This window comes from Zeus faber (assembly GCF_960531495.2).
Source record: "Zeus faber genome assembly, chromosome: 14".
Taxonomy (NCBI): Eukaryota; Metazoa; Chordata; class Actinopteri; order Zeiformes; family Zeidae; genus Zeus; species Zeus faber.
The window spans coordinates 24,357,593-24,379,586 of NC_137200.1; the positions used below are offsets into that span (position 1 = coordinate 24,357,593).

A 21,994-nucleotide genomic window follows, 5' to 3' on the forward strand; every position below is an offset into this window, starting at 1 on the left:
GATAATAAAGCCATGATAAAGACAGATCATAATGGATTCATCGCCAGGCGTTGATCTCCACAAAGTGAGAGTGGGCACGCCAAGTGAACAAAATGTACAAATACAAAATAAAAACAAAGACAATTTGGTGCACTTAATTAGGATAACATGTATTCATCAAATGTTCTTAATCTTAATAGTCTGTACAGTGACAGCAGCCGTAGCAGTGATTATTTACTATTATAGTATAAAGTATTTACTATTATAATGACTTGTAACAGCGGTTGCTGTTGTACTGACCAAAGTATAATAAAATATATTAATACCAAGTAGAGTGTAGTGTAAATAACATGGTATGGTTATTTAAATTATTATATTGCTGCTACCCTGAGAATTTTGGGACCTAAACACATGAGGGTAATGGTCAACGTGAGGCCTGTAGATTCTCTGGTCACCGCCGTGAACAGGGCTCCCCGCCAGGGGGCGCTAGACCCCAGGACAAGGCCCCCGCAGTGGGAGGTCTGAAGCGGCTCCTCGGCGCGGGGCGGTGGAGGCCGAGCGGGCGGCCAGACCGCTGCTGCCGTCCGTCCTGTAGCGCTGCGCAACGCCCGGAGAGCGACCTGCTGGGACCATGGAGCGCTGGAAAGGCAGGGTGGCCCTGGTTACCGGGGCCTCCGCGGGCATCGGAGCGGCCGTGGCCCGGGCGCTGGTCCAGAGCGGCATGAGGGTGGTGGGCTGCGGCAGGAGCGTGGACAAGATAGAGGTGGGACTGGAGGAAATAATAATAATAATATTAAAACTTTCAATAAATTACTGTGATTATAATTGTTATTATTGTGATACTTATAATAATATTTATTATTATTATTATTATTATTATTATTATCATCCTCGTTATTGTTTTATTATATTCATAATTATTCATTTAATACATTTGTATGATTCTAATTATTATTGTGATATTTATAATTGTGATATTTATAATAATGTTAATAACTATTATTATGATCATCCTCATTATTGTTATAATAATAGTAATCATAATAATAATAATCATAATAATCTGTCTCAATGTTTTACATTAACGCACATTCTTCTGGACTATTATCCTTGCACATTGAACACATTGTTATACTCATACTGTGAACATTTGCACATTCCTTGCTTCATATTTTGCACATTCCTGCACAAACTGCACAGCTCTTTCATTTTAAAAAACAGCCATTGTTCTCATGTATTTTAGAAATGTTTTTTATGACTTGCAGTACTTGCGTCTTGCTTTCCTATTCTCTTGTACTATGTTTATTTATGTTTATTGCTATTGTTATGCACCAAATACCAAGACAAATCCCTTATGAATTTAAACTTCCTTGGCAATAAGACAATTCTGATTCTGATGATAATAATTATAATAACAGTGATTAAGTTAAGCTTTATTTATTTTGCAATTTTTGATCACATGGCGCTGTGGGATACTCGATTCTGATTGGTCAATAGTCACAAGCGTTCAGTTATTTCTGAATAATGACGCTGATCTGTTAATAATCGCCATTGCCACGGGGAACCGCTCCCCCACCTGGTTTCACGTTCCTCCTTTCACAGCTACAGGTCTCAGCGAAACTAGTCATGAAATAATTCTGAAATCAATATTCCGCCCGATGATGAGCGGTGGGTGGAGCAGCTACTCGCACCTCCGACTTAAGCTCTTTGTGGCCGTGGCTTTAGCGCATCATTGAAATAGGCTTTGGAGAGAGCTGAGAACCGAGTGGCAGGACAACAACGTGACGCCCAATGCTTTGAAAAAACGTTGCGTCTCTATTTACAGACTTTTTCCATCGGTTTAAACTGCTTCTAGACATAAGGGACCGGTACACGTGCAACAACAAAGGGCTGAGATTAGTTTCTCGTTAAGCAATAAATCTCAATCAGGGTCAGTTTATTTGGCCGAGTACATTTTCATAAACAGTGGAAACGTCTCCTAATGATACTAAAGTTTGGGAACACTTCAAATCCTGTCCGACAATTATTATTAATAAATTTAAGGCTGAAAATGGTTAAACAGTTAGGTGTAGAGTAAATGCGTAATGGAGAGGGAGCCATCTCCACCCCCCCCCCCCCCCCCCCCCCCCCAAAAAAAAACCTGTGTAACTGTGTTTTTATTTTACATTTTACAGTTTATTTTCCTCCGTTTCACCCCGTGCGGCCTGTGTCAGGCTCCGTAGAGCCATTGATCTCGTTAGATGGTAATCTGCATGAGAAATAAAGAAAAAGGAAATAAACGTTGTTATAATAATGATCCGCTTATAGAGATCAATCTGACCCGGACAGACATGATCACTATGAGAAGCTTCCACTTCGTCAGGGTTGATGCGTTTAATTTTCAAAAGGACAAAAATATCCAGAATATACTGAATGTGCACTGTGCACTGGGTGGTTGGAATGTTTCTGTACAGGATGAATAAAAACCTGCTCTCCCGTGGAGATTAGCACATTTTAACTCTAATAATTCCTCTACTCTGCTCAAAGTAAAAGAAAAACCTGGATTTTATCAGTGTAAGTTCATTATTATTGTATTATATCAATACTTTGTAGTAGCGTTTTTTTCCTTGTGAAAAATCTCTAGTGATCACCTCCTCTATTTTCTCTTTACTGTTGTAGAACTGTCGACCTCTTCTCATCGTAGCGGCGACAGAAGGTAGAGAGGTTTACTCTCACCGCGATGCCGATTGCACAATTGATTTTAACGACGTCATTCACGCCCCGCTCACAGGACCTCCGCTGTCGATAGTTAACCCAACCCTCTGTCCTTGACTTGCGCAAGACCCCGAGGCCGCGCCCTTAAAAGTCACCGGGTTACTCGCACGGACGACTGTCGTAAAAAAGGTCCGCGACAGATGTGGAGCGGCGGGTTTCCGCCTTAGAGAGATGCGCGCGCGCGTGGGTGTGTGCACGTCGGGGGACAAAGTCCGTATTGTCTTCTCCCGTGGCGGTGGCAACCCTGTGGGCTGCGGTCCCCTCGCTGACTTCCTCATGCTTTCCATTTTTCCCCATTGTTAAACGAGTGGCTGCGATGGGGGGTTCCCAAGGCGAGCGGCGATAACCAGGCAGAGCAGACAATACTTGACATCCATATCCGATGTCACACACCCTCCCCCCACCCCTCGCTCCACGGAGCGCCGTGCCCGCCGTCCATCCCAGCGTCGGGCAGGCAGTGAGGGAACAATGAGCGGGAGGGAGACGTGCGGTCGCCACGGGCTGGGGCCTGGAATGGAGCGGGAGCGGCCGCTTCCCGGCAGCGGCAGAGCTTCCAAATAACCCCCAATAACGGAGGGGGTGGGGTGGGGGCAGCCTCTCTTTTAGCCATTAGCCTCTCTCTCCACACTATTTACACCTCTTGGCAGGAAATTAAAAGGTCTTTTATGGCGGAAGAGTGGGGAACTGTTGTGTCCCTCTCCCGAGCATCGTTGACCCCCCGTGACCCTCTGTGGTCCTCACATGTAGAGGTTTGGGGGAATAAACACACCTTGGAAAATGAGATGTGGGAATAAATGAGTTTAAAAAAAGCATAAATTTAGTATGCACCTTTATTTATTGTGCATTATCACGAATAACACTGCACAGTATACATAATTACATTATGTTTTGTACATGTTTATATATGTACTTTTTTGGACATAACTACATATTTACATTATTTTTTTAATGCTGCATATAGATTTGTATTTTTTTTTAATTTACTTTTTACTCCTACTTTCATGTTCATTTGTAATTCTTATTTTGGTTTTATTTTATTTCTTTCTTTCTATTTGCACTATGCCCGGCACGGTCTCTGGAGTTTGCCCAAAAATAAAATCCTTTCACTCCATGCTGCATGTTCAGTGCAACATGTATGCGACAAATAATTCTTAAGAACCTTTGAAACCTTTGAACCCGGGGTCCCAAACACAGCTCACACTAAGGTTTTTTTTTGTTTTTGTTTTTTTTCTGTTTTGCTGAAGGTCTTTTTAGGAGGGTGTTGCAGAAGACAAACTGCGTTTCCCTGCTGAGATCGTATTCCTTCAAAGGACTGTAAACCAGCAAGGAACCGTCAGACTTGGCATCTGCTTGGCGTCTATTCTGCTGTTTTGTTCTCTGTGTACGGTGCTGATTCCCTGACATTAACTCCACCCGGAATGGATCCAAATATGTTCGACCGAGTCGTGTTATTAGCTGGTTGGATGCGTGCTGCGAATGTTCTGCCGTCGATCACACATCTCGGTGCGCTTGCAGGACGGCCCATTATCACCTGATTTTCGAGAAAAAAAAAAAGACCTTTTCACCTTATGCCTTATCATTATAATTATGATTTTAATAATAACGTTAAGACAACACGACTCAATGAATATTCCTTCACCACACAGTGACTTGGTCTGGCTCCGTTAGATATCTCTGGCCGCGAGGGAGGAGGGATTAGAATACGCCGGTGCCGCTTTTTTCTTTTTTTTTTCCTGTGCTTCATTTCCGAGGTGTCACTTTTCTCCCGGGGCTCATCTCCGTGCCCTGTGACTCGGGGGGCGGGGTCTCCATTCCCACTGACTGCAGAGTTTCCACTCGAGCTGGGAGCTGACGCCCGCATGTTTCCGTCTGATAATTCCTCACGTCCCTGTCAGTTCTGCGCCCGGCGGCACAAAGGTTTGGCACCTTTGGCTGGATCCCGTGACGCGAGCGGTGTTGACATGTGGGCGACGTGGCGTGTCTTCCTCCAGGTCCCGCCCATTCCACCCCAGGTGTGACCGGCTCTATTTCAGCCCCATGCGTAGAGATTCTGTCCGCAGTTTCTGACTGGACGGGAAACCCATGTTTAGCGATTCGGTAGGATTTATATTAAAAAAAAAACAAGGCCTTGTCCACACATACACAGGTTTTTTTTTTAAAAAGGTAGTATTTTCTCCGTGTTTTGGCCGCCTGTCCACACCAAAACGGCGTTCTCCCTCTCCTCCCAGGGTGGAGCTTTTTCTAAAACTCTGTTTTATTCGTGTGGACGGTGGAACGGATCGCCAAATGATGACATCATGACCTCCATCCGTGTGTTTACGTGTGGCTGGAACTGTTCAGTTTCACGTGTAAGAGTATTTTCCCCTAAATATTTATATTTATATGTGTATATATATATATATATATACATATATATACAGTGCGTTGGGGCATCGCAATGAAACAGAATGCAATTTTCAAAATGCAAAGCCTGCGATTAAAAAAAAAAAAAAAAAAGTTTTTATTTTTATGTTACGTTGTTACACAATTAATCTCATTTCATCATAACACGTAGGCCTCGCCTACAGGATGGAGCAGTTTAAATGTTGTTGTATCCAATGTTGTGTTGGTCATACTATAGAACGATTTATTGCTTGTATTCAGTGTATAATACAGAAGATAAGGAAAATAGAATTGCAGACTAGATCATAATCGCAATATTGGTCTAAAAAAAATCGCAATTCGATTATTTTCCCAAATCGTTCAGCCCCACCGTGCGAAACGGGAGGCTTAAAACCGGGACAGTCCCGGACAAACCAGGGCGTCCGGTCACCGTAGTTTATTGACATGTTTATGAGCAGTGTCATCATTACACCGTGTGGACACCTCCACCTCTTAGTCTGCGGTACAAAGTGCGACAACACTGTGCTGTGTTGTTGTTGTATTCCCAGATCAGGGAGGAGCCCTTCAATGCGCATGCTCTCAATGTTCTTCTGTGGCCCCCCGCTGGCCTGGCATGCTTATGTCAGCGTTTTCAATCATTTTTTGTGTTGTCATGTGGACGGAGATATTTTCAAAAACACTGTTGGTGTGGACATAGGGGATGAAATTTTTCTAAAGGTTTTCAAAAATACCCGTATACGTGTGGACAACAGTTAAAAACAATTCTTACCTCGGGTGACTGCAGGTCCACTGCCTTTCTATGGTGTACTTTTAGTTTTATTTTAACCAGAGAAGAGTTTTAGTTGTCCAATGCGTGATTTGTGCCCAGCTGTTGCGATTCACTGATTCATAAAATTCTAAATGCTGAAATATATTCAAGTGCAATTGCTGGCGAGGCCTCCAAGGCCTTCAGTGAAGGACTAAGTTTTCTCAGAATGAAGAGGAATGTGTCCATGTTTTTTGGCGTGGGTCTGGTCAATCTATGATCTCTCATTGCGTTCAGAGCGCTGCAGATGTTCGGCTCGGGAAACGTTTATTTTCATTATTTTTTACCAATCATTTCTCAAGGCAGCAGCAGGCAAACTTGAAAGGAAGTAGAACTTTCTGACCAAAAGGACGTGTTGAGAACAAGTGAAGAACAAAATGAGCCGGTGAGTTGGGTTCTTTGGGTGTTTCCGGTGCAAGCACCCGGAGGAAAACTTTGTCTTTTGACCTTTTCTCGCTCTGAGAGCTCCCCTGGCGGCACTCGGTCCACAAGCCGTTGCGTTGTGCCTGGGGATGGGCTTCAACCTCTTTTTCCGGGTCAACCTCCTTTTCAACCTCCTTTTCAACCTCCTTTTCCAGGTCAACCTCCTTTTCAACCTCCCTTTCCAGGTAAACTTCCTATTCAACCTCCTTTTCCGGGTCAACCTCTTTTTCAACCTACTTTTCCTGGTCGACCTGCTTTCCAACCTACTTTTTCGGGTGAACTTCCTATTCAACCTCTTTTTTTCAGGTCAACCTCCCTTTCAACCTCCTATTTCAGGTCAACCTCCTGTTCAACCTCCCTTTCCGGGTTGACCTCCTATTCAATCTCCTTTTCCGGGACAACCTTCTTTTCAACCTCCTTTTCCAGGTCAACCTCCTTTTCAACCTCCCTTTCCGAGTTGACCTCCTATTCAACCGCCTATTCTAAGTCAACCTCCTTTTCCGGGTCAACCTCCTTTTCCAGGTCCACCTCCTTTTCCTGGTCAACCTCTTTTTCAACCTCCTCTTCCGGGTCAACCTCCTTTTCAACCTCCCTTTCCGAGTTGACCTCCTATTTAACCTCCTTTTCCAGGTCAATCTCCTTTTCCGGGTCAACCTCCTTTTCCTGGTCAACCTCCTTTTCAACCTCCTTTTCCTGGTCAACCTCCTTTTCAACCTCCTTTTCCTGGTCAACCTCCTTTTCAACTTCCATTTCCTGGTCAACCGTCTTTTAAACCTCCTTTTCGTTTTTTTCTTGTGTCCACCTTTAAATCCACCAAAGCCACAGCCGACTCTTCTCTCTGTCGCATTCATTATAGGTGGTAATAGGTGGCACGGGATCACTCTGCGTTCCCTAGTGGCACGGTTAGACATTAAGAAGTCAACAGAGTTCTTATTGAGTATTGTGACAGCGGCCTTGCCGGGACATGTTCTCCACTGGTTCTTACCCCCTTTGTTCTTACGTCTTTTAAAGTGTGCCTCCACCTTCAAATGTTATCCAATCAGCTTTGTTTCCCCGCTCCGCCAGGTGGAAAATGAATTCTGGACTGCTCCACCTGAATCCCTCAGCAGTCTGAGTGGATGGGGGCTGGTTTGGGACTGACAGACGAATCAGCCAATCACATTTAGATCTGTAGCTGGTGGCCTTCACAAGGCCTTCACCGCTGCCAGCAGAGTTGACAGGTTTTGGAATTGGGCAACTTTGCCCCGGGTTGCATTTATTCTCTGCGGTTTGGGGGGTTGTGCAATAGGCTGAAAGACAGGTTTCCTTTGGGTAAGAGGCACGGAATATGCATCCATCAGTGGGAGCTTGTTCAATACAAACAGATGTGGGACAATAAAACACTTAAACTGTAAATAGTTCCATTTCAAGACTTTTCTGTGTTCTGTTATTACTGAGAGGCATGTTTTATTTAACTACTAATTAACATTATATTAGCATCAGGTTTATTATGTACTGCAGAATCTTGTGTGCAAGTGCATGAGTGAACTATTGGACCGCTTAGTGGAATCTCATAGTGTATACATCATAATACAAACAATAAATAATATGAATAATAATAATAATGAATATAGCTGCAGGCAGCAATACACAGGGTCCAGTTTAGTCATGTTAGGTACATATAACAGGTTTCCGAGGTTCGAAAAATCAACACCCAACAAAGACCCTAACCCAAAGAAAGGGAGGGTTCCTACAAAAGGTTCTTGTGAAAACGCTTTCTGTTAGCGATTATAGTTTTCCGGGTTTTGTGAAACGCAGCACGAGTTACAGTTTTCTGAGTTTACATTAAACGCAGCATCGGCTCAAGTTGTCTGCCGACGCATAGCAACCGCTCTGCGGTCCGCAGGGAGCAAGTCGCCGGAATGCGAATGAGATCCGAAATGCAGAGCTCGGACTTTCAGAACTTCAGAGGATGATGTCACAAAGTGCCCCGCTCCTCAAACTAATCAGGTCGCGCCAACGTTCTTCAACTTCCGGTAAATTTGCAACAGTTTTTCCACAAATTTCTGCTCCAAATACATCGATATTGATGAAACTCAAACGACAAGACGTCGCGGTTCTAACGACACCTCCACCATGCCTGTGCGTACTGCGGTTACCGTGTTCTAGGCACTTTTAGCCCGAGAAATGCCAAGAAGATTGATAATAATAAAAATCAGAGCAAAACCAATGGCGCTGGACCCCTCATAATAAATATACAACACATGCCAAACAGTGCTCTTCTCCACCAATTCCAAATTTGATGAGCAACTGAGCAGGGCATCTGAAGTAGTGAGGCCGGACTCGTGGACGATTCGTTCGTAGCGAACAAATCTTGTAAATGACTCAGGATGATTCTTGCGAGAATTCCGTTCAGAGCCCAGCGCTGAACCCCGCTCGCATGACGTCTGTTCATCGTTCACAGGGAGTCGGCCCTCGCTCACCGCGTGTTATACACCAACCGATCCAAACCAGTGGGGGCTTGGGGGTTCCCGCGGTGAGGGTTTAGGCAGGTGTGTCCTGACATTCTCCTCTGGGCAGGTTCTGAACAAAAATCACTACCCTTTTTCTTCCAAACCCAAAGCATTGAGGCGTAAACAGTGGAAACAATCCACAACAATATACAGACTGTCCTAAGCAGCACCACCGCGCCGCTCATTCTGGAAGCCCATTGAATGGCTCCTCCACGGAGCAGCTGACCCGCCCCCCTCCAAAAAACCAAACTAGAACCACGATCGCAAACAACACGAAACGCGAAATCGACAATGCGTTGGTGAGCAACGCAGCGAAACAAAAGCAGAAAGGAAAAAAAGAAGAGAAAGTCAGAAAAAAAAAAACAGTCACGAGCCCCAAGCCTCGAAAAAAAAGACAGAGCAGAACACTTCATCCCTGATGCGAAGTCTGTGTCAGAGGCGTCGTGTTGTCAACCCTGTTCCTCGCACTCACATGGAGCGCTTCTACGGAGCGCCCCCCTTTCGAGCCGCTGCGACCGCTCCGCCCGTACGATCAATGCCCCCCATTCAGCGCAGCAGCTGGCCATGGCGGGCGGTGCAGGGGCCGAAGCCTCGCTGGGGTGTTCAGTTAGGATTCAGGGTAAACGGGGCTGCGTGGAAATACAGGGCATGGCGGGATGTCAGGTTAACGGCATCAAAATAACCTTCAAAGTAAAGTCGACTAATCGATCAGTCAGCAGTCATCGGTGGCGTCCACTTCTGAGAAACCACTCGAGATTAATAGGTGCGCGAAAAACTCTGCCCGGACTCTGATCAGCGAAGCCACCCGTTTGCAACTTTCGCCATTTTCCTTTTGTCAGCTCTGGGGAGACTTTTTGTTGGTTTGTTTTTTTCCTATATGGAATAAATAAATAAATAAAAGAATCATTTTAAATAGCACCTGTTGTAGTTATATGTTTATGTACTGGTAACTATTTTTGTGGTTTATGGTCTGTGTTGGGGTGGGGGGCGTGGGTAATGACGTCACGGCTAGTCGTCTGATCGGCTGAAATTCCCGTCAGTCTAGTAAAAAAACGAAAATGTCCATCCCTGCTTGAAAGTCAGGTGGTCGATCGTATATGATCCAGATACAGAAAACTGTATTTGGATCATATACGATATGTCAACAATGACGTGTTATGTCATTGTTGACATATTCAGCGATCGTGGACCCGGTGCTGGAGAGCGCTGGCGAATTAATGACATCGAATGGAATCATCCTTATCACGCCTCCCGCCCAGAGTCCTCTTGGTTTCTGTGTTTGGTCCCAGTCTGCCGCCGGGGTTTAAGGGGACACTCCCCTGTTTTTCCTTGAGTAGTTTTCTGGTTTGTTTTTGCCTCTCGGCTAGGCTGTCTTTCTTTTCATCATATAAACTTTAAGAACTCGATACATTAAAAAACAAGTTGTATTCTCCATCCGCCTCCGGCCCTTCCCTTCACCGGGCTCCGGCCGAGCGCCCTGCCGAGCACGTCCGGAAACAGTCTCACGTCCCATTCTGCGCGAGTCCGAGTCGTCTCTGGCGAAATTCTTCGCTCTTCCAACACTTCTCTCACCCGTGATAACAGCGCTAATCCGATTACAGTCGCGTCGAATCGGAGCTACAAAGACCTAACGGACAATTTTGCTTTTGTCCCCCGGGACGGACAGCTCCCCCGCGCCGCTGTCTGTCCCGGGGCGTCCGCATTCCTCAGCGGGTTTCCAGCTCTAATGGGAAATTGTATCGGCATGGGGTACGCCGCCCCTTCTGATGAGCTGCTCTCTTTCATTTGCCTCTGACAAAATGACGAGTGTGTGTGTGTGTGTGTGCTTGTGTGTGTGTGTGTGTGTGTGTTTAGAATATATTTGTCTCAAGGAATTTATGCGTAATCCATTGCCTGTGTGTGTGTGTGTGTGGGTGTGTGTGTGTAATGAAGTTTTAATGTTTTTTTTTACCTCATTGCTCAATTTTTATGTCCCAAAATTCTCATAACAACAGCGGCTAGAGAGTGTCAAATCCTTCCTTCCTTGTATTATTGTTTTGCAGCCGGCACCACTGACTGCATGCATTGCAAGTCACATTAAGGCCAACAACACACAACACGTCCAGGCTAATTTACAACCTGTTTTTACATGAATTTGAGTCTCTCATCGCCTACTTTTACTATCTCGTAGCGCACGGAGGGAGCTTCAAACCCATTTAACTACATTTTATCTAAAAAGATTATATCGATTATAGATCATAGGTCAGTCGGGATCAGAAGTGACCCTGTGACCCCTGTGTGCATATAGAGGGACCTCATGTGGGGTCGCGACCCCAAGGTTGGGAATGTGTGTGTTTGGGGGGGGGGGAGACGATGAGAGAGACAGAGAGGAGGGGGACGCGGAGAGAGGGAAAGAGAGAGAGAGAGGGAAGGGCGAGATGGAGAGAGAGGAGAGAGAGAGAGCGAGAAAGAAAGAGAGGAGGGGGACACGTAGAGAGAGGGAGAGCGAGAGAGGAGAGGGGGAGAGAGAGAGACAGTTCACCGAGTTCATGATTCCATTTAAAGTGATGGTGGCTGGGAGGGGTGGGGGTGGTTCTGGGAGCGAATGAGAAAGAATGTGGACTGGACCGCTCTCTCTCGCTCTCTCTCTCTCTCTCTCTCTCTCTCTCTCTCTCTCTGTAACGGCAGCCAAATGGGATTTGTCGCCTGGCGCTCTTGTGATATCAGAAAGGTTTTTGGAGAAATGGACGGAGCCGAGTGGACGCGCCCTGCCCCTTTTTGGCCCCCGGACGTCCCGGAGCAAACGACACGCTCCCGCCGTCCACTCCCGGCAGGTGGAGGATGAGCCGCTCTGCCGACGCCTCGGCGCCGACTTTACATACGTCCCTATACGCGCGGAAATAACGGTTCAGCTGAGGGTGGCGCCGCGATGTGCCGAATCTTCAGCCCCGTCGTCGTCGTCGTCACCCGTCACCTCGTCCCCCCAAACCAGGGCAGAGCAGGGCTTCCATTTTGGATTCATGCTCCATTCATATCACAGCCGTGCAATACATACTGTATGCATACAGTTATGTCAGATTTTAGAGAGAATCACGTGAATATTATGACCAAGCAGGTGGAGAAGTTGATCACGAAGTTCAGAAAGTGACATTACTTTACCGTCATGCTCCTTCAAGACAACATTGAACTATATCGCGATATTACGATAACCGCACAGCCGGGTGACACCTGGCGTCGTATCACGGTGTCGATGTTATGACGATACATAGCGGCCGGCGCTAGGTCGTAGGTACTGTCTGTTTTCAGCGGATACCTCTATTATTCAGGGATGCAGACCACTCGGCTTTTCACAGAGCGTGGCTTTGTTCCACGTCAATTTGGGTGATTGGTGTGTGAATCATCCAGATCCATCCTCGAGAACGACGCCGTCCGCGACCTGGACACGGCACTCCGGTTGAAACCGCTTGAAAGCAGCAAGTGATGACGCCTTCACGGGAACTCCGAAAACTGTAATTCGAGCCGGAAGCAATGCCGCGTTCGCTGGAACTCAGAAAACTGTAATTTGTCTCCGAAGCGATGCCGCGTTCGCTGGTAATCGGAAAACTGTAATTTGTGTCGGAAGTGATGCTGCGTTCACGGAAACTCGGAAAACTGTAATTCGAGTCGGAAGTCATGCCGCGTTTGTTGGAACTCGGAAAACTGTAAGTCGCCCCCTCCCCCCCCAGTGTATGTTTGCTTCCCTGTTTATTAAAGCAACAAAGCCACCATCCGGAGACACTTTTATCCCTTATTTACAACGCTTGTGTTCCTGCTACACTGGTCACACCGGTTTGACACCAAATACCAAACAGTGGATTCTGGTACGCCTCTGCTTTCAATAAACTGTTTGTTAGGCAAGCAAACCAGCGTCTGTTTCATAGTGTTGATACACTGTATACGTGTATTTAATTCATATTATATGTTTTCCCAATAGCATTTATTTTAGAATCTTTTGGAAGATTTTCTTTCTGTCAATGTGTGTAGAAGCGGAAGATTTGACCTTATTTACTCAGGAATTCGTCTTCCTTGGGTCCTTACATTGCACCACTTACAACACTCGATCTCTCTGTGTTTTTGTATCAGTTGATTCCTTGGTAAAGCAACAGTGCTTCCGCCATTGGGTGTGTACTTAACACGCATGTGATTGTGGTGTGGGAGGAAACCCCACGCGGACCCACGGGCAAACACGCAGACGCTGGTATCTCCGTCCCGATTAGACTCTCCTTGGTGACGAGTCGTAAAAACCCTTCCCCGGTCGACCTTTAGACCTTTTAGTGACCATTTAAATGAGTCACAAATGAAAGGGAGATAATCGCACGCCCATCTCCGTTCTTCCCCTCTGTGGTTATCGCTCATCCACCCTGCAGTTATCCCAGAACTCCTCTGCGTGACTCTGCGTGTATCAAGTTATTCCCGACCCGACCTCACCTCGCGCGTCAATCAGGCCGCAGGCAGCATTTGATAATGTTTTGGTTTTTTTTTTTCTTTTGGATCCCAATCTGAGAAGATATTAATCGTTAGATCTGACTGAATCCAAACGTCCAGATAACAGTGAAGCTAAGACCAAACAGTCATTTTCAAGTTCATCAAGTTAAACTAATAATCATTCTGCTGGGGACCACCTGGAACCTCTCCGAGAAGTATTCCTTCTTCACTAGCGACGCCACGCCGATTCCGTCTGAAACCGTCGTGGTTTTTTTTCGATCGGCGCATCCGGCCGCCCGCCTCGTAAACGCCGCCCGGCCGACCTTCGGACCTCTCGGCGTCTCGTTGTGTTACGTAACGTCAGGGGGAGATAACCAGGCGTCCAAACGCGCTCGCGCGGTCCGCTCTGACCTTTGGCCCCGCGCTCAGAGCGACGACGCGCGGGGCAAACTCGGCTCTTCGGGTTTTTTTCAGCCAGTGATCGTGAGAGATACGTTCCTTTCGTGAGATGTGCACTTGGTGTGAACTCATTCTCACACCTATGATTCTCGCGGTCTCTGGCGGTCAGTTTTTTCATATTGTGAATCTTAAAAGAAAACTCTGAAATCCAGAGGAGGAAAAAAAGCTTCAGCGAATTGTTAAAGGTTTTCATTCGGTGAAAATCCCAGAATTGAGTCCGTTTGCTGTTTACGCCGTTGGCTGAGACTTATGACAATTCAAAATATTTATACATAGATATAAAACCCTTTTAACAGGAATCTCTCAGGTCTAGGTAAAAGAAGTGAAGGAACAGGAGAACAAGGTTAATTCCCTCCGTTGATGACACAATGCACACCGGAAAAAAAACAAAAACATAAAAAGATAAAGTTAAATATGTTTCAAAGTCTGTGTGTGCAACAAGGGAGGTCTGTTCCTAAATGATCGCTCTGTGTTTGCCATAGCTCTGGTGATTGTGTTTTCTTCTCTCTCCTCTGTAGCTGTCCCCTCCACCTCTCTCTCTTTTCTCTCTTCACCCCTGTGAAGGGTCCTGCTAATGAGGATAAAGATGCATGGTGACAGGCCAAACTGCACTGTGTGTGTCGCAGGTATTTAGGAGAGAGGGCGGGTGTTTGTTTGCTGCCGCGCAATGAAGCGTTTGGTCGGGAAACCGGAGGAGGCGCAGATCCCTTCTTCCCGTGTCGCCCCTTCCCCCGGTGGAGTCGACCCGAGACACATATTATTTGGGAGCTCTCGCTCCGGTTATGGGCACAAGCCATTGATCCAGCTCAAAGGGAGCGGCCCTTTTTTAAAACCCGGCAGAGTTTAGAGCTTTCTCTGTTTTCTCTGTTTTTGCCTTCACCAGTTCTCACACCAGTTCCACGTGAGTGGGTGAATGAGTGATGAATGGGCAGCAAGAGACGGGGGCTGCAGGGCATTAAGGGCACATGACATGACTTTACATTACGTGACATTACATTACACATTACATTACATTACACATTACATTACATTACATGATACGTGACATGACACGACACGGCATTAAGTGGGATTACATTGCATTGGATTTCATAACAAATTACATTACATTACACATTACATTACACATGACATGACACAGCACGATATGCCATGACATGATGTAGGATTACATTACATCGCATTACGCTACACATTTCATTACACATGACATGACATGATAAGTCATGAAATGCAATGAAATTAGGTGGGATTACATTCCATTGCATTACATTACATTACACATTACCTTACACAACATTACATTACTTTACACATGACTAGAGATTGTGCTTTGAGTAGATTTTTAGAAACAATACTTTCCAGCTTTACGGGTGTATATTTAAACCATGTCAGATATTGGTGCTTGGAGGGTTATATTGGATTTCCTTTGCGAGCTGCAGAGGAAATCATTTTGCCCGCGGGGGAATCCTCCCCCCTCGCCCTGCAGCCGAGTCAGAGAGGCGTCGCCCTTTTATTCCCGCAGGGACGGTCGCTGCCAACGTTGTCCCGGGGGAGACGTGCTTAACGTGTTAATATTTTGACTGTTTTGGCTCAGCCAACGCCAGCACGGCGGATAATCCCCGTTAACGAGGTTAGAGGGAAGAGCGGAGCCATTTAGCTACTTGTTCCGCCCACTACCTTAATGCTGGAAACACCCCCCTCCCCCGCCCCCGAAACATATCACATGTGCAAATCCTTGTTAACTGTCTGTCCGAGCTTGCTCTGCATCCAGTGCTCCGCCTGGTTCCCTGTGGACACCGGCCCCGCCCGTCAGTCCCCTGCCCCCCTCTCTCTCTCTGACCAGAGAGCAGCAGCACCATGTGAATGCTGCAGCTGTGCCGCACAGGGGAATCAGTGTTGCGTCGCATCAAACCTACGGTGATGAACTGGAAAAATACAAGGGTGAAAGTCAAATAAATATTTATCGTGCAAGGCGTGTCAGCAAAACTACGACCAAAAACAGATCGATTTCGCGTCAAATTAAATCAGCTCCCGAAACAATGATGTGATGTACATGAGTATATGAGTATAAACAGCGGTGATGCCGCATTTGAAGAGACTGTCAAATGTGAATGGAATTTCCGTGACTTGTAACACCTCAAAATCAAAGGTAAACAAAATCAAAAGCCGTAACCTCACTGTACAGATGGAGGATGTGTGACGCTTTAAACAACGACTAAAGACCTCTCTCCAAAAAAAAACACCCGCGGCGTCAGACCGATCACGTCCCCGAACCACACCTTGCACTGCGAGAGGGGGGCGCGTCCGGACGAAGCTCACCGCCGCTGATTCGGTGTTATGACAAGCTCGCTCATTTGTCCTCCTCCCCGTCCGGTCGGTTTATGACTTGAAACGTGGAGCGTGTCTGGATGGTATGCGCGTCCTCGCAGCCCCTTTTTCTGCGATTGAGTTGGAAGGGGAGTTCCTGCAGCGCGTCCCCTCAAGCCAATCTGCTCCCTTCACCCGTCACGTGTCCGGTCAGGAGCAGCGATCCGAGCGTCCGGCCGCACAGGGGACTGGCTGTTTTCAGAAACTCTGTGTTGGTGTTGTGTCTGTACTGTGTTTGCACTGTGTGTTGTACTGTGTATGTACTGTGTGTTGTACTGTGTGTGGTGCCGGCGACTGAGCCCGCATTGTGGTTTTCCAGAAGCTGGCGGCGCAGTGCCAGAGCGCCGGCTACAGCGGCACGCTGATCCCCTACAAGTGCCACCTGTCCAACGAGGAGGAGATCCTGTCCATGTTCTCCGCCATCAAGACGCTGCACCGGGGCGTGGACGTGTGCATCAACAACGCCGGCCTGGCGCACAACGAGCCGCTGCTCAGCGGCCACACGGAGGGATGGAGGAACATGATCGATGTGAGAGAGATGGACACAAAGTTAGTCGGTCGGTTAGTTAGTTAGTTGTCATCTTGTGAAGCTTGTGAAGTGATGGTTTGTCACATGTATATAGCGGTAAATTATTCCACATAAGCGGACTGTTGACAAACATCCCATAATGTTGACATCAGAGTATATACTGTATGTGTAGAGTGTATGAAACATCAAAACAAAGCAAAGTGCTAAAATGTCACAGTCTATAGATGTGAAGTACACGTGTGTGTGTGTGTGTGTGTGTGTCTGTGTGTGTGTGTGTGTGTGCGCGTGCGTGCGTGCGTGCGTGCGTGCGTGCGTGCGTGCGTGCGTGCATGCATGCACATGTACACACACACATATGCTCATGTGAACACATATACTGTATCCTAGAACAAACACACACAAAAGCTATTTCCCTCCCACTGACAGAAGCTGCTCCATTGGCTCTCTTGCTGAGCGCAGAGGAGCCCCCCCCCCTTTCAATTCCATTCAAGTGCTTTATTGACATGGGGGGGGGGGGCTGGTTACATTGCCAAAGCAAACGAAAAACAACAAAAAAAAAAATATATGACCAAAAACTCAAAGCAGAAAGATCTCGATGTTGCAGTCAACATCCAACGAGTGAAGCTTCTCAAAACAAAAACATTAAATAGAAAACGATACAGAGAAGTGGTAAGACCCCCCTCCCTCTCTCCCTCCCTCCCTCCCGCTCTCTCTCGCTCTCTCCCTCCCTCCCTCTCACCCTCCCTCCCCCTCTCTCTCCCTCCCCCCCCCCCCTCTCTCTCCCCCACCCTCCCTCCTTCCCTCCCTCCCTCTCTCTCTCCCTCCCTCCTTCCCTCTCTCCCTCCCTTCCTCCCTCTCTCTCCCTCTCTCGCTCCCTCCCTCCCTCCCTCTCTCCCTCCCTCTCTCTCTCTCCCGCCCTTCCTCCCTCCCTCCCTCCCTCTCTCTCTCTCCCTCTCTCCCTCCCTCTCTCACCCTCTCTCCCTCCCTCCCTCCCTCTCTCTCTCTCCCTCCCTCCCTCCCTCCCTCTCTCCCCTTCCCTCCCTCCCTGGCTCTATTTCCCCAGAAGTGCCCCTTTCTTCACAGTATGATTCATGCAGCTTCTGACCCGCTTCCGCCGCCCCGGCAGGCATTTCATCCGCCGCCTGCTGGTTGCCACGGCTGCCCAGACGAACGTGTGCGGCCGGTGTATTTTTAGCGTGTGTAATCCGCGCGCCGACCTTGTTTTGCCGCCGCCGTGGCTCTGACCCGCAGCCCCCCTGGAGGTCAGTGTGGACCCGAGACCCCTTAGAGGCTGAAGGACGACCCGGTGAGACACGCCCGCCCCCCCACCCCGCTCCCACCGGTCCCCCCGGTCTCCCCGGTACCCCCGGATGGGGCCGGCGCTGCTGACCGGGTGACACCAAATGTCTCCAAATCGTCCCCTTTTTGAAGACGGGAGTAAAACCCCCAAATCGGCTGAGACCCACGGACTCAGCAGTCAGTCAGTCACAAGGCTGCAGGTGGTGGCTTCCTGCACCCGAGCCCTCCGCACCACAACCTGCACCTTTCAACTTGGGAATTAAATAACAATGGCCCAAATTTGACTATAAAGGAAGGGGTGTCTGTCTGTCTGTCGAGCGGCGCCCGGCGGCGGATCGAGCAAGCTCCACATTCTTGCGGCGGGACGAAGAGACAAAGAAGACGCTGATGAGAACTAATCGTCATCGCACAAAGAACAAGTACTGAGGCCACAAAATGCATTTCACCGTCCCAGCAACTGACGTATCCAGGAGCAGTGGGCTGTCATACCAGGAGGCGCTGCGGATCGAACCGGCAATCTTCCGATTCCTCTTTCTTGCAAAGCTGTCCTCACTGTTCACTTTGTTAAACTGCGCCACTGAAATGTCTTAGGGGGTCTGACGTTGTGAACGAGCCATGTACTCCTCTATTCAAATGAAATGTTCAACGTTCAATTCATGTTTTGATCGTGACTCGACAATTAAGGACGATCCTGAGGCGAGAGCAGTTGAGAACCACTGCTTTATAAGATAAGATAAGATAAGATAAGTTAATGGCTGACTTACTGAGGGATATAAAGGACTCTGATATAACTCCTTTCACAGGTCAACGTCTTGGCCTTGTGCATCTGCACCCGGGAAGCCTGCAAGTCCATGAAGGAGAGGAACGTGGACGACGGCCACATCATCAATATTAACAGGTACGTTGTGAGACGAGGAAAACATGGTTTTCATGCTGAGGAGGGTGGCCAAACACCAGGTGGGTACAGAGTTTATTAAAGGTTTGTTTCACAAGTTAACCCTAACCAAATATAGCATTTATTTTATAATATTATTTTATTTGAACCTCCGCTCAGTCATTTACATTTTATTTTTAGTATTTCTCCTTATTTATTTATTTTTGCCCATCTGATTCAATGAATGAAGGATTAAGGTCGTCTCGCTTCAGGAAATATATGTTCACACGTGCGTCCACGCTAAACCCATGGGAGAGCTGAGTTACGCTTTGCGGTCAGTCCAGCCTTTGAAGCAAAACGATATTATTCCAACTGCTATTTACTGACATCAAATGACCAAAGAAAAAAGTTGTTTGCCGCAGGAAGCTTTTTGTATGTTAAGAGTGTCTGAGACGTGAGTGAGAGCGGGGGCGGTCGAGTGCAGCTCAGCTCTCCTCTGTGTCGCAGCATGTCGGGACACAGAGTGTGTGCGAGCTCCGACCTACACTTCTACAGCGCCACCAAATACGCGGTGACGGCCCTGACCGAGGGACTGCGACAAGAGCTGCGGGAGGCTGGCACCCACATCCGAGCCACGGTGAGTCGGCCCGGGGCCTTCGGACATCACCGAGGTCAAATCAGCTCTGTTGACCGGCACCATGACCCGACACAGACTCAGTGAGGCTGAATTTGAAAATGTAGGAATAGACTTTAGACCAGCGAATCGGTAGCTTGTAAAAAGAAATGATAAATAATGATTGTATATCAGTTTTTATATATTATATATATAATTTTTAATGTAATTTGATCGGATTTTAGTTATTATTTAGTTATAATTTAAAATTTCATAGTTAAAAATAAATAAATAAAGATAACTCTAATAAAAAATACAGTAAAGTACGAATGAACAGCGCAGGCATCGAACAATCCAAATTGTTGGTCATTTTGTGCGAATAATATATGATAAAAAAACACTCGGAACGACGGATATCCTTAAACCCAAAAGACCGCCTGCTGGGGGCCGTTCACACTGCAAGTCCCAGAGTATTCCATCCCAGATCCGGGTTGAGCCGCGCCTTCGCTCGCTACCTTCTTTTCGGATCCCACGGCGCCGTTTCGTTGCAAAACCTTCGCCCGTGACGACAGTTTACTGAGCGCGGCGGCTTCTCAAAAAGTGCCCCAACACACTCCAAAAATATGGGGATTTTTGACGTCACTACCTCGCGGATTACCACTTTAATGTGCGTCACGCGAGCCCGCCGGCCCCACTCCCCCCGCCTCTCCAAGTAGCCCCGACTCTCGCGCCGCTTTGGGGGATCTCTGCTCAAAACCGTCCTCTGCTTTCGCCGCCTTCCCGCTGCAGTGCATTTCCCCCGGCGTCGTGGAGACGGAGTTCGCCTTCCGTCAACACAACAGTGACCCGGAGAAGGCGGCCTCCGTGTACGAGAGCATAAAGGTAGGTCCACGCGCCCGCCGGCTTTTTAGGAGGCGGGGGGCGATGTGGTGGAGAAAGAAAGATGTTTCTGAGCCTGTTCCTTCCTTCCTTTCTTTCTTTCTTTCTTTTTTTTTTTCTTTCTTTCCGTCCAGTGTTTAAAAGCAGACGACATCGCCAGTGCAGTCACGTATGTCCTCGGTGCCCCTCCTCACGTCCAGGTAAGCCCTGATCTCTCTCTCCATCTCTCCCTCTCTCGCTGTCTCTCTCCCTCTCTCTCTCTCTCTCCCGCTCTCTCTTTCGCTGTCTCTCTCGCTCTCTCTCTCTCTCTCTCTCTCTCTCCTCTTCCAATTTTTATGGGAAGCCAACGGTTACATTCTCAAAGCAAAAATACCATAATTAAGAAGATAACGTCGAATTAAAACAGAAAATAAATGTAAATTGCAGTTAAAGAGATAGATACAGATGAGCGAGGGCGACCTAAAATAAAAATGGAAGATATTAGACGTGGCAACTGAAAAATATGTAGATACACAAAGCTCTCCCTCAATAGATATATACACTCCGTCAACAATCTCCTTCTTCTGCCTGGTCAGTGAGTACTCTGCGGATACTGTGGGATCGATGGAAACGCTTACTCCAAAACATTGCATTTCAACGTTGATGCGCTTGTGTCTTTCTGCTTGTCCTCCAGATCGGGGACGTCCAGATGAGGCCGGTGGAGCAGGTGTCCTAGCAGGGAGACCCTGGGCTCTCTGGCGCCCTCCGCTGGGCCAGGACGAGAATACAAGAGGGGCTCTGCTGCCGAAACCGCCGCATCCGGGCGGGGCCGCCGAGTCCGGCAGGCTGCGGGATCCATCCCTCGCTCGGGGTGAAGACATTTCTCAACCACTCCCTAATCGCTACTGAATCGGGCAACCTGGTCCCCTGGGGCCTCGTCCAGCCTTGTCGTCAACAACAACAACAACAACAACAACAACAACAACAACAACAACAACAACAACAACAACAACAACAACAACAACAACAACAAAAACAACAACAATGTGGTAGGGTTGAGGGACAACGTCGCTCCCTGGGCGGGGTCGTCACTTTGGCCCTCACCTCACAATAGAAGAGTACGGACTTTAATTGCACACCATTACATTACTTTCTCATTTGGTACTTTTCCTGTTGTTGGTCGTTTTACATATCTTTTTTGAGATTAAATAAAAAATAAAGGACATTTTGTTTATAGGGATAACAACAATATTTGTTTCTAATATTTCGTAAAACATTAGAGCTTTTGATTCTAGGTAGATGAGTGCTTAATGGTCGATTGAATGCTTAATGTGTGAGTCCCTGTACTAATCACAACAATAGATCCACAGACACTCCCGCCGATCTCACAACGTGCACATCTGCTCAGCGCCGTTCGGGCGGGGTCCCAAACACCTGCAGAGGATCCGTGCAGGTCCACACTGGACGGCTTTATCTAACAATTGGAATGTGTTTGCACTTTAGATCTGAATAAAAAGATACACTGTCAGGGGAAGGACATAATCAGTCGGCATGCATTAATGTTGTGCACGTGTGGACTTATACTGCAGTAAATTCTCAATAAACTGAATTAAATGCCTGACCCGCTCATCATTTGGGGTTGTTCGATCTGTTACCGTCTGTCTTCCTACTGACTTAACACTCACACTCTCTGGTTTTCCCTTCATTTCCTGAT

General features: G+C 47.4%; 1 protein-coding gene across 2 annotated transcripts; it reads left to right on the plus strand.

The window, feature by feature from the left end:
- The first annotated feature begins 562 nt into the window (after window positions 1–562).
- dhrs11a (dehydrogenase/reductase 11a) lies at window positions 563–21,879 on the plus strand. 2 transcript variants are annotated; one of them, XM_080013196.1, is made up of 7 exons: window positions 563–742; window positions 16,427–16,636; window positions 18,739–18,833; window positions 19,317–19,446; window positions 20,212–20,304; window positions 20,436–20,501; window positions 20,975–21,879. In XM_080013196.1, exons 1-7 carry the CDS (start codon window positions 611–613, stop codon window positions 21,014–21,016), a joined length of 768 nt encoding a protein of 255 aa, XP_079869322.1. In that variant the 5' UTR covers window positions 563–610; the 3' UTR covers window positions 21,017–21,879. The 2 variants fall into 2 exon arrangements, with proteins under 2 accessions (XP_079869322.1, XP_079869323.1); XM_080013197.1 differs by having other exon boundaries at window positions 16,430–16,636.
- Window positions 21,880–21,994: the final 115 nt, after the last annotated feature.

Bases quoted from the DNA above. Each gene is read 5' to 3' on its own strand.
- dhrs11a (XM_080013196.1), top strand. From the start codon at position 611: ATGGAGCGCTGGAAAGGCAGGGTGGCCCTGGTTACCGGGGCCTCCGCG. The intron at 18,834-19,316 runs GTACGTTGTGAG...TCTGTGTCGCAG, and splicing joins CACATCATCAATATTAACAG to CATGTCGGGACACAGAGTGT. The intron at 19,447-20,211 runs GTGAGTCGGCCC...TTCCCGCTGCAG, and splicing joins GCACCCACATCCGAGCCACG to TGCATTTCCCCCGGCGTCGT.